We start from the raw sequence: 12,266 nt of genomic DNA on the forward strand, positions 1-12,266 counted from the left end.
TCTTTCTAAATAAGCAGCCATAGTACTTGCTGCATGACAAGGATTTATTCTCCATCTAATGGGCAGCTTCAGTACACGCTGCATGATAATGAAGGCATTTTTCACGGGACCTGTGGGTTCCATCATACGTGAGGTCCTTACAGGAAATAAAGTCACTGGCATTAAAGGGGTCTGGACATTGCAGAGGCAGAGGTTTCTATATTTGGGAGTTTTGTGAAGAGGCCTTTAAGCATAATCTCGGTGTCAGTACAGTTTGGAATGGATAACATTTGAGATGATCTTCTCACTGGACTCCTGACTGTTACAGTTATCCTCATTGGGAGGTTGGATACAGTTTGTTTAGGCATCTTTCGTTAGCTGCAGGGAAGCGTGTGAGAATGCAACAGTTGGCCATGTGGGTAGAAATGAGCCGACTCACTGCTTTGTCAAAGCAGCATGGTTCCCACAGAGTACTGTGTGTGTCCTGTTAGAGTGCTCTTTGAGTGAGACATGGAAGTGTGCAGGAGCTAAATGACTAGCAGCATCTGTTAACAGAGGAAATGGGGTTCTGCACAATCCTCCGAGTTCATCGCATGGCATTTCTCAAACCCTGTGGGAATTGTTTTCCTTACAGTTGCCCTGAAAACACTCGGTTTCCTTTGCTTACAGGGGAAACTGTAATCTTGACCAGATATCTGATGTAATGAAATCTGTGATGTGATTTGGATTCCCTAAACAGGAGAAATGTATCCTCCCTGCTGACACGAAATTGGATTATTGAACATTGCTCATCTAGGTTATTTATGACTCACTCATGTTTTTCTCCCCCCCTCCTATGTAAATATGAGTCTCACACAAATGGCCAATAGCAAGCACACACACATTTAGAAAGAACACAGACACACTTTAACTCCCACACACGCTGCCTGTCAAGGAGTTTGGCTCGGCATCACGTAAACAAGAGGTCGACAAACACTGCATGAGACAAGAAGGACGTCGGGGTTGTTTTTGATGTTGCAGGAAGAACAGTGAAGTCTGAGATTTAGCCGTGAAGTCGACCTGTGTTGTAGAGGGGGGATAAAGTGAGGACACCAAGCAAGTCCAATCTAGGTTATCCACAAACATCAAGGCCAGAGTGGAAGGCGGCCAAGGAGAGGGGGAGGAAACCGTTCAGTCCAATTACAACTTTATATTTGGATGTCTTTTATACATATATTTGTTTGGGAATGCAATGCTGTTACTCATACAGAAATGGTCTCTGTACTTAATGATATGATCATATATCTTATAGGAAATCTGTATTTATAACTTATATTTGATCAGCCCTTTTATGTGCAAAAAGGCTTCATTTGAGACAAAGGTGAATTATCCGGCTCTGTTGCTATCTTTTCTCATACAGAAGTAGGGAATAGAGAAATCACGTGTTCCTGTTAGTTGCTAGTTTCATTTTGGATGTCTGTGCCGTGGTTTCCCCTTCTCTCTTTCCTTAGCCAGAAGCTTGAATAGCCTGTTAACATCTGCAGATCGGCTGGAGGCCACAAAAATCGACCTTCCTTTATGTTCAAGTAAAAGAGTGTTGTGGAAAATACGGCGGTGAATGGGAACAGTGAGAGGCCAGTGCGAAGCAGCTGATTTTCCCTCTCTCTCCTGCTCTGTGTCTCTTATTCTCCGAACCCCCCCACCCCATGCCCCCACTCCTTTCATGAAAGGAGCTATTGTCTCTGGCCTGGATTGAAAAACTCACACAGTACTTTTCCTTTGAGGACTTAAAAAACTTTGCCTGCGTAAATGAAAAGCGGTTTGCAATTCATGTCCAGTGCGTACAGTACGTGTGCAGACTTTTCCATCCCCACACATGCTTCTTCACACACCTGCTTAAACCAAACACAAAAACACAACACATCCTCATCCACATGGGTCATATAAGGCCGCACTGACAGATGAACGTGTGTGTGTGTGTGTGTGGTGGTGTGTGTGTGTGTGGTGTGTGTGTGTGTGTGTGTGTGTGTGTGTGTGTGTGTGTGTGTGTGTGTGGTGTGTGTGTGGTGTGTGTGGTGTGGTGTGGTGTGTGTGGTGTGTGTGTGTGTGTGTGGTGTGTGTGTGTGTGTGTGTGTGTGTGTGTGTCTGACAGCTCTAGTCTGCTGAGAAATCTCAGATTCCAGGCCCTCTTAGTCTGCTGGCCGCCGAGCAAAGCTCCGCCTCTTTACCTCCACTGCCCCCCTTCTCTCGTCACCCAGAGCCTGACACATGCAGACCAGCTCTGATCGCTGCTCATCACACTGTGTGGAGGCCTGTCACAACAGTCCGTTGCGCTGCTTGTGATAACTTAGTTTGCAGAAATCCCTCATCTCTGGATGGGACATGTAAACATGGGACCTGCAGCTAAACTTTTACAGGCCTTGGAGGAGTTTTGAGGTCAGAGTGGGGGGGGTTAAACTCTCCGGGCTGGACTAAAGCAACCTGCAGCCATGGCTGGACTTCAAGACCGACCCAAAGCGGCCACTCTGCCGTCCCGTTCCTGCAGCAGCGTCCCAGGGACCGGTCGATTGCAGAGGCGCATGGCCTTGTGCAGGATGGAGGACTGCACCTTTGACAGCTTTGAGCTGCTTTACAGTGGAGCTGTTGATAATTTCAAAAGCCATAAAAGTAACCTCAACCTCAGTAAGTTTGCCATGTTTGAAATATAAGCCGGACATGACTGACACGAGCCAGCATGTTTTAAAAGTGTTCTGAGGTCTGTAAGATGCTCTAAATTTTACTTTTTAAATTGCTGAATCCATGGAGGTATTTAAAGGTTACATGCAAGTGTGAATGATTTGAATTTTACCTCAGTTTATCAAAGAAGTTTTAACCAGATGAGGTACATTTTTGTCACATTAGCAAGTTGGGAACCAGGACTCATCTGTCCAGCTAAATATAGCATCTCTTCCTCAGTAGTGGATCAGGACCATGAAAAATTCATTGTATAGGTTTGTGCTCTACTAGCTCTAATAATGGTGTGACGAGATAAGAAGGAAAAATTACATGTATGTTTTGATTTTGGAAATTTCTGTATAGTGGTTATTATTCTCACAAATCCTCATCGGCATTCAGGAATGCAAACATTTAGAGTTTTATTTTGGCTTTTTGACTCCATTTATCAAAAAAGAAACCTCTGTGTCTGCGTAACACAAATCTGGATACAGGGCACAGAAGTCCCGCCTACCTTTTGTTTAAGAGAGGCAGCCAATTGGAAGAAAGCCGGCCTGAAGCGAGAGTAGACTTGAAGTAAGAGGAGATTGAAGTGCTGCATTAAGGCCCATTATGAAATGGTTAAGGATTACTTTGAAGTGTGAGTCATGCAGCGCTACTCCAGTACAATTAAAAATGTGCATAACGGTTCCTTTTAACCTGGTACAAATAAAACACAGTTAAGCAGTGCAGAACCTCCATCATTTCCATAATCTGCCCTCAGCATCCAAACCTTCCTTATAAAATAATGTATCATGTGTAAAGTTCATAGTGATGTTTTTGTAGCTTTTCTTTCCCCCCCATAGATATTATGGTTCCATTCAAAGTCTGCAAAGAACAGAAGGTCAGCACGATTAAAAGTGACATCTCTTGGCATGGCATTTAGCTAATCCCCTGTCTGTGTTACACATAAATGGTCTAGTTACTAGCTTTCATAATGGCTGAAGAGACCCTGTGATGTGGCAACCCAGGATGAAGATTTATATATAGAAGTCAGCAATCCAATTTAAGGCGCAGAACAGGCGTGTTGACAGTATTATTAATATGCTATCTGATGTGGAGGGCCTCTGTGGAACAGAAAAAAACCGATTGTACTCTATCCTTCCTCGTCTGACACACATAGCGTACTGTGCCAAGCTGTGCTGTATCACACACTTGTGGCCCCACTTCCAGTGCAGTGTTATGGACTCTGCAGCATCTCTATTTCTGGTGTTTTGAAGGTTATGGACAATGTGGAAGGAAACTACAGAGAGGGAATACATGCATGGAAAGGAGTGGAGCATGGGAGAAAGAAATTGGGGGTGGGGTGCAGGGAGTGGTTGTACGGTGGGGTTGCAAAAGGGTGCAGGGTGAGTAGAAAATGAGTGGCAGTGTACGAGTAGGCGTTAGTGATAAAAAGCGGTGAAAACCACCCAAGTCATCTTATTAAGAAAGAGATCCTGTGGTTGGTTTAGTTATTATGTTACTTGACTTTAGGGTCCTTCAGCAGTTTCATCAAGCCTTAGAACTGCTCATCAGAGTTGTGGAAATAATGCCGATATTATGGTAGAAACCAAAGCAGGCCTAATGTTGCAGACACTGCTCCAGGTGATCACAGATGCTGCTTCAAGTCTTCATGTTTCCAGCTTATTTACCACTTGTGGCTCCTCCTCACCAAAAGTTAATGCAGGTTGTTTTCAGAGTATTGTCATTATGAATTCCTTTTCTGTGACTTCGCTTATGTTACACTAAACCCAAAGCTAGACTACTGCTTGTATCATGCCCGCTGCTGCTGCTAGTCTTTTAATGTAATAGGTTTAAAGTTGGCTGCAGATCTTATGGCACAGGGCAACCATTAAGCAGCTTAGCCCATTGCAACCTTTGGCCTGTGTTTTGCTTACTGTTATGTACACAGAGGCACGTTTTCATGGATATTTGAGTGCTGTGCCAGTGGGAGGGGAGATACAGCCACTGTTGAATGTATGAAAGGAGTCATTTTGCATTTTGTGAAGAGAGAGATGAAATAATGATGGTTTGTTTTTCTTCTTTAATGCACCACTGCAGAGGATTTTCAAAAGGAAGACTTCAAAGTGAACCAAATTTTCCTGAACTGCTCTGAGTAAACTAGAAGTGCCGAAGAAGAATCTGAGGCAGACGCATTATACTGGATGCATGTCCTCTCTCAGGAGCAGCACCCCAGGTTGAAGCCAGCGCTGTAGCTGCAGGAGGTTCTGCCAATGAATGTTTTATTAGTGTTAATGGGATGCAATAAAGGACAAGAGTGAGCTATGAGGTTGGTTGATGAGAAAGAGAAAGTGGCAGCTACAGTCTTGTAATCTGAATCCTCCCCTCGGATGTGTGATGTTCTGAGAAAAGTGGGCGATTGGGGAGTTGCGCTGCTTTCATTGCTTTCTTTACTTTCAGCACTGTTGCTACTTCAAGAACATGTTGCACCCGTTTCAGGTGATGTTTCTCTCGTTTTTAACTGAGACACCGATTTGTGGTGTTCACAATGAAAGTGGTGCTACAGCAGGGCATGATTGTCCTCGAAGAGCCTTTGCTGATAATTTAATTTTAATTTAAGGTGGACTCGATCTATCCTTTTGATTTTTGTGATTGCTTATTCGAGCATCTAATGGGTAAGTGGGTACTGATTGACGGGTGCACGTGCACACATTTCTGGCCTTCTCTTCTCCAATATTCATGTGCTCCTTTATTCAGGGGCAATAGAGTGTGAGAGAGTGCTGATGTTGCACCCCAGGCTTTGAAAGTCCCGTTACCTGAAACCAATTGAAGCCATCACATGATTGACAAGGAGGAAGTGAGGAGGAGAGGTGAAGGTTATAGGCTATAAATGGGAGGGATAAAATGAGAAATTCACGACTCAGCAGAAGCAGTTTTTTTGGGGCGGGGAAAAGTATCTTTAAGCACAGCATTATTTTTTTTTTATTGAATTGAATTCTTTTACTGAAATCTTGCTTCTTATGTGCCCTTTTGTGACCCTGAGCATGTGAGAGTATGAATCTCATCATTTTAGAAAAATTTAATTTTATTGATATTGCATGTTTTATTTTTTAAGGTAAAGCACATACATTATATCAGATGACCCTCTGGTGACAAACTTGGCGACGGTGGGAAGGGAAAAGTGCCTTTTAACAGGAAGAAACCTCCGGCAGTACCAGGGTCGGGGATCAGGATGAGCCATCAAGATAACATAAGTTCCACATTGTGTCTTTTGCCCTGTCTTCCTCCCCTCACCCCCAACTAGATGGCAACTCCTCCCTAAGCCTGCTTCTGCTGGAGGTTTCTTCCTGTTTTAAAGGGAGTTCTTCCTCTCCACTTTCACCAAGTTTGCTCATAGGGGTTCATCTGATTGTTAGGGTTTTCTCCTTTACAGTAGAGTCTTTACCTTACAATATAAAGGTGCAATATAAGTAAAATTCACTTGAATTAGGCTGAATTAAATTGGCTGACCTCCAGTGTTTGTGTTGTTTTGTTTTTTCCAGAGGAGGAACTGAGGAAGCTGCGGGACGAGACCAGCGTGGACTCCCTGCGGCAGGAGCTCGAGAGGGAGCGAAGCAAAAGGATAGACCTGGAGCAGAAGATGAGCGATTTGCTCAAAACCAGGTGAGACGAGAAGAAGGGAGTGCAGAGTGAAGCACATGACAGGAAATGAGGGGATAAATGTATGAAAAGAAGTAATAGTTGTGAAATGAAAGGAAAGTGTGGCGCTGCACTTTGTAACAGTTCAGCTCAGCAGAGTTTACCACGGGGCAAGTTGGATGACGAGGGTGTCAGTGCCGGTGCTGCCCAAAGTTCCTGTTATAAATAGAAGCATCAACAGCTTGGTAGGCAGGAAATTCCACAAGGAGGTGTGTGTGTGTGTGTTATTAGGGAGATGGAAAAAGGGAGAGGGAGAAAAAAACCGAAAGGAGTCACGCGCTTGTCTGAATCTCCTCGCTGTGACACAGATGCTATCCTGGTGACAGGAAAAACCCACGCCTCTTGGCTCCTACTGGGACACCCTTTAAACTTGCGGGTGTGCATGTCTCTCTCTCATGTACTGTGTGTGGAAATGTTAGCTTGAATGCCCATGGGAAATTCTGCTGGTATTCTTCAAGTGATTGCCAGCGCTGAAACATGGCCTCAAGACTGTTGAAAGCAGTTTAGGAGTTTGTAAGAGGCGAAGTTATTGTATTGTGACCTGCAAGTTTTCCACAGTTAATACTTTGTCAGTAATATCCAGCATGAGCATAACAGACAGCAAACATTTCTTCTTCACTGATATATGATTGGAATAAACAATAAAACAAAGCATTAACACATTCTGGAGAAGGCTTCTCTTTAGGGAGAAGATCAATTCAGTCTTAAGCTAGAATTTCCTGTCCATTACAAAGAAATATGACTGCAATTAAAGCCTTATAGATAAAAGGGCAACAAGTTTGCCAGTGCCAGTTTGCTCTAAATGTTGTTTCATCCACTTGTAAGTACCACTGCAGTGCCTGTTCAGGGTGTTTTATGGAATAAGGATGGCTGTAGGGATGCACTTATTGAATGTGTGTGTTTGTAGCTGTGCAGAATGGGTGATTTGTGGGTAGGACCTCCCTAAAGGACCAATGAGTAATTTCTCAAATTTGTCATTAAGATTTATGTAAGTGTGACTGATGCAGATGCCTTCAGTTTCTGCAGGATATGGATATCTGAATTAATGTGTGTCTGAAGTTAAAGGAGGATGTTTGCGCTAGCCCAGGGGTGGGCAATCTCAGTCCACGAGGGCCGGTGTCCCTGCAGGTTTTAGATCTCACCTTGGGTCAACACACCTGAATCACATGATTAGTTCGTTACCAGGCCTCTGGAGAACTTCAGGACATGTTGAGGAGCTAATTTAGCCATGTAAATCAGCTGTGTTGGTTCGAGGACACATCTAAAACCTGCAGGGACACCGGCCCTCGTGGACTGAGATTGCCCACCCCTGCTCTAGCCCTTTTGTCAAACTTCTGGTGTGAAATTTTAACAGTAACCTTATTCACTGTGATAACAGGCAGAGTGAATCTTACTAGTCTGGCTCCGTGTATGTCTCCTTGCCTTTTGTGGTGATCCTTTCAGTGCAGCAGCTTTCAACATGCTGGCTCATGTACTTCTTTAAGTGTGAGATTGCAGTTCTGACAATACAGAAGTGAGACTGACACATGACAGATCTTTCCCTTAGTTTTTTCGTGACTATATGTGTGTCTGTCTCTTTCTTTCAGGCTAGAGGACTCTCCACCACAACCTCCCAGAAAACAGCAGTCGCCCTCAAACAATGGAACCGGTAAGACCCCAAGTGGACGAGATATGGGGGGCGAAGGTGGGTGAGCTGGAGTCTGAGGGAGAGGAAATGAGTCCTTGACGTCTTCTGAGTGTGGGAGTAAATCAAGAGGAGAGTTTACGTGTGTGTGTGCACATGTGCAGGGGAGGTGAGAATGTAGGATGCGTGCAACGGAGCGCTTGATGGGAACATAGTGGGTCGGATGGGTTTGTGGGTTACTCCAGGACACGAGGCAGTACGTAGTGTGCGTGACAAACACACAGACGCGCACGCAAACAGAGGGGTTTCCTGTGTGCGCTGTGTGCTGTCAAGAGCAAGTAAGCAACACAACAAAACCACATTAATGCGTCAAGGCAGGTTCCTATCATTAGTCCAGATCGGCGCTGTTAAGAATGAGTCTGTTTTCAAAATATTTTCGTGAGGGACAAATGAGACAAGCTCATTAGTGCAGTAATGGTCAGATGGTGTTTCTGATATGTGCTTTCTTTTGCTTTCAGGCTGAACAGTTGCTGTCATAGGTTGACTTTCAGTGATCCAGGGATTGGTGTGTGTTTGCGTGTGTGAGATTTTAGTGAAAGGGAGGGTGAGAGAGTGAGGCTAATTTTGGAAAATGGGTTATGATTGTAGATCACTTCATCTAGGGCAGACATAAGAATATGTTAGGCCGGCTTATGCAGATCCAGGTTTGTTAAAGTGAGGCCAACAGTTTGTGGCAGCCTGTGAGGACTGCAGCACATCTCATTCATCCACAGTTTACTGCGGTTCAGCCTGGAGTTGTGACGGCAGACGAGCTCTGTTAGAGAGATTTTTAGCTTGTTTTTTCAGTCATGAATTATTTGCATGTATTACTGTTATAAGATTTGTGTAAATTGAATCTTCCTTGCTGTAGTTTGACATCAACATCTACATATATAACAAACAGGTCCAGAGGGTGATCGTGCACCCACGTACACCATCGCCATCATCTGAAACGTTTAAAGTTGTGTGTTTGCAGAGTCAACCTCCAGTTGCAGCAGTTACAACACCCTAAACTTTGTAACACATTTCAGTGGTGATGTGACTGTGATGTCACTAAAGGTTAAAATATGAAGAGCACAAAAAGGGGAAAAAAACCCCCACATTACCACCATGAAGTGAAAGCGTTCCTGTGTTACCCTCAGTCACATGTTAGTTTAAATTTGCTGGCACTCAGCTACCAAAACCCTGCCGTAGATAATGTGAAAGAGAGAAATCGCGTCTGTTTGGACCCTGGGCAGTGGTGCCTTTGAAAACTGTAAATGTAACTGTTTCTAGCTCAGTCGTATCATCTACAGCAGAAAAAACAAACACTTTTTAAAAGTCAGCTTATCATGTAGAAAACAGGGATTCATTACACAAAGTGCAAAGTATTTTTTTAAATATATATTTATTCACGCGACAGTAGCAAATTTAGCTTGTATGTAACAGCACAGGCTGCAAAGTTCTGTTGGATAAGCTCACACCTTTCCATGCAGCCATGTCCACCTGCCTGTGGTGATCCTGACTGTGTCATTTCTGTGGCTTAACCTGTAACAAGACTTAATAATGCAGAAAAAGCAGACACCATGGCCCAAAGCTCTCCCAATCACGTGCTTGGAAACACAAAAACAGGCTTGGCGTGAGTCCTTGAATTTGCTTAGCTACCATTGGATAATCACAGTCTGAGACCAGGCTTAAGTGGTCCAGTAAGGGTCCCATGACAGGGCAGGAGATAGGGTTGGCGTAAGAGTTATTGATAACATAAGCCCATCACATATCAGTGATTTTCTTTTAACAGTGCATGATTGTTGGTGCAGAGGATTACAAAAATAAGCTGTGCTTATAGCAGCAAATCAAAGTTGATGTGTTTTCTTTAGCAGAGAAACAGCAGAAGGAAGTGTGGAGTTCACGGCTGCAGAAGTGGCTGTATGAGCGCTTCGGGGTTTACATGGAAGACTTCCGCTTCCAGCCGGAGGAAAGCACAGTGGAGGCTGAGGAACCGCTAAGTGCTAAAAGGTGGGTGAGATGTGGTCCTGAGCAGAACATAACTCCTCAGGTTGTTGAAGAAGAAGTGGAATCGTAGCGTTCGGCGAGCATAAAAGCTTCGGTCTCGGTGGTCGAGGCCACCGAGGAAGAGGAGAGAAGAATGTGTGTTTATTATTAATAATAATAATAAAAAAAAAAAGTCCAACTCTGTCGTGTGTACCCTCACCCTGTAGCTGTCCCTGGTTTGATTTTGCACAGAGGAAGTTGGGGTTTTTTCTTCGTACTTATTTTCTCTCCTCTGTGCAGAAGAGTGAGTCATTACAGACGGATGAAGGCCAATGTGTTAACACTTCCCCTCTCACATAAAGCAGCATTTATTTTTTTTGCGTGTGTGTATATGTCAGCATCTACGCGTATTCTGACCTTCACTTTCTTTTGTTTTCCATCCAGGTTGACAGAAAACATGAGGCGACTCAGTGAGTACAAGCTTTTACTTGATGTCCTCTACATAATGATGATGATGATGATAATAATAATAATAGTAATGACAACACTAACACACATTCATGCAATACTGTAGTTCTGTGTATTGTAGATCTAATTTTAGTGCGTGATTTTCCTTCTGAACATTTCGACATGTAGTTAAATATAAAACTCCAGGAAAATTTCACAGTAAAAGCCTGATTCACAAAGCAAAGCAGGAGTAAACACAGTGCTGCTCTGTCTTTAGCTTTACGCTCTCAGTGAATCCCTGTGTCTTTGCTGTTTCAGAGCGAGGAGCCAGGCCTGTCACCAACTTCTTAAGGAACCTCTCCGCCTTATCTAATTGGCACTCCGTGTACACCTCAGCTATTGCCTTCATTGTGAGTCTCTGCTTTCTTGCACTTCAGACATAATCGCGCTTCGATATTCTCTAAAAGAAAACTCGAGGTTAGTTGTGATACAGCAGCGGTCCCCAACCCCCGGGCCTCGGACCGGTACCGGTCCGTGAGTCGTTTGGTACCGGGCCGCGAGAGTTGAGGCTCAGGTGTGAAATGTATGTTTTTCAGGGTTTTTATCGGTTTTCAGCATTATTTTGTTATCGTTTTTATCGTTAACTCGGTTTTCCTGGGTCTTTTCACGTGTGTTATGAATAAATCTTCTTTTTTTCGGTACCGGTACTAGTTTTATTTTGTTGTATTTATCCGCAACACCTTAAAGGCCGGTCCGTGAAAATATTGTCGGGCATAAACCGGTCCGTGGCGCAAAAAAGGTTGGGGACCGCTGTGATACAGGATTACCTGCCATAAACTGCTGATGGCCTCTGCACAGTTTGGGTGTCATTAACAGCTGTGCTGCTTCTGTCATCTGCCGTCTCTGTCACTTTGACACATTGCACTACATTTTCACCTCCCTGCCTTTATTTGACTGCAGCTGTGACTTTTTCTCTTTTCTCTAAATCTCATCCTACGAGTGACCAGATAGGTGAGACTTCATAGAGGATGCAGGGCAATTGTGATGGAGAAGGGGGGAAAGTGATGAAGTTAAATTGAATGATGTAGTCAAATTTTGAGGTCAAGACTTCTTGAGTTGTGGTCATGCTTGTACTTTACAGCAAGCATTTTTAATAGAAAAGGGTCGTATCTGTAGTTTTACTCTGACCTAATTGTCTTACAGCTCATGGCCGGGAGATTAAATGAATATTAATGTCATGTCTGCTTCACTGTGATGAGTTGCAGTGATTCTGCCAGCGACTGCAGGCCTAATCAGATCTTCATTAATGTCCAGTCAGTGGTTATGCTAAATCATCCTCAACCCACTGATTATGGCCCTACACCATCTCAGTATCCAGACATGATGCTGGTTTAGTGTTGACAGGTGACTCTAACAGCATCTTCCACTGCCGATATATCACCCAAGTATATGCGCTTCAGGCTTACAATGAGCCCCCCTGATTCCTTTTTATGTCCATCTTGTAATCAGTTTGTCTTTGTCTTGGTAACTTTTATGGGCGATGAAGGGCTATAAACAAGCAGCTGTGATAAAACTAATGCTGAGTTTTGTGTCAGAACAGATAAGTCGCTGTTTGAATGAAACAAATGAGTCAGTCCATCAACTCACACTGAATACAAATTCAAACAATTCATTGCAGTTATTGACTGAAAGAATCTGTCCTCGCTGCTAAAAAGTGCTGAATTTAATGCATATCGGTTGTAAAACACAGCTTACTTATTAAAGAAAAACAAACTACGTTAACCTGTGTGTGTGTATATATACATATATATTGTCCTTTTTCCCCTTTTGAATC

The 12,266-nt window shown here is 43.6% G+C and overlaps 1 protein-coding gene across 8 annotated transcripts in view; it reads left to right on the forward strand.

Annotated features, from left to right (window-relative positions):
- Window positions 1-12,266, forward strand: part of gramd4a (GRAM domain containing 4a) — a 52,975-nt gene that overhangs the window by 28,317 nt on the left and 12,392 nt on the right. For 6 of the 8 annotated variants that reach the window (XM_025899640.1, XM_005451756.4, XM_013271291.3 and 3 more), the window contains 5 exons: window positions 6,195-6,315; window positions 7,938-7,999; window positions 9,871-10,009; window positions 10,430-10,455; window positions 10,751-10,842. In XM_025899640.1, coding sequence (XP_025755425.1) covers window positions 6,195-6,315; window positions 7,938-7,999; window positions 9,871-10,009; window positions 10,430-10,455; window positions 10,751-10,842 — 440 coding nt within the window. The remainder of the gene's footprint in view (window positions 1-6,194; window positions 6,316-7,937; window positions 8,000-9,870; window positions 10,010-10,429; window positions 10,456-10,750; window positions 10,843-12,266) is intronic. The other 2 variants (XM_013271292.3, XM_013271294.3) reach the window with 1 other exon arrangement.

This window comes from Oreochromis niloticus, linkage group LG17, assembly GCF_001858045.2.
Source record: "Oreochromis niloticus isolate F11D_XX linkage group LG17, O_niloticus_UMD_NMBU, whole genome shotgun sequence".
Lineage (NCBI taxonomy): Eukaryota > Metazoa > Chordata > Actinopteri > Cichliformes > Cichlidae > Oreochromis > Oreochromis niloticus.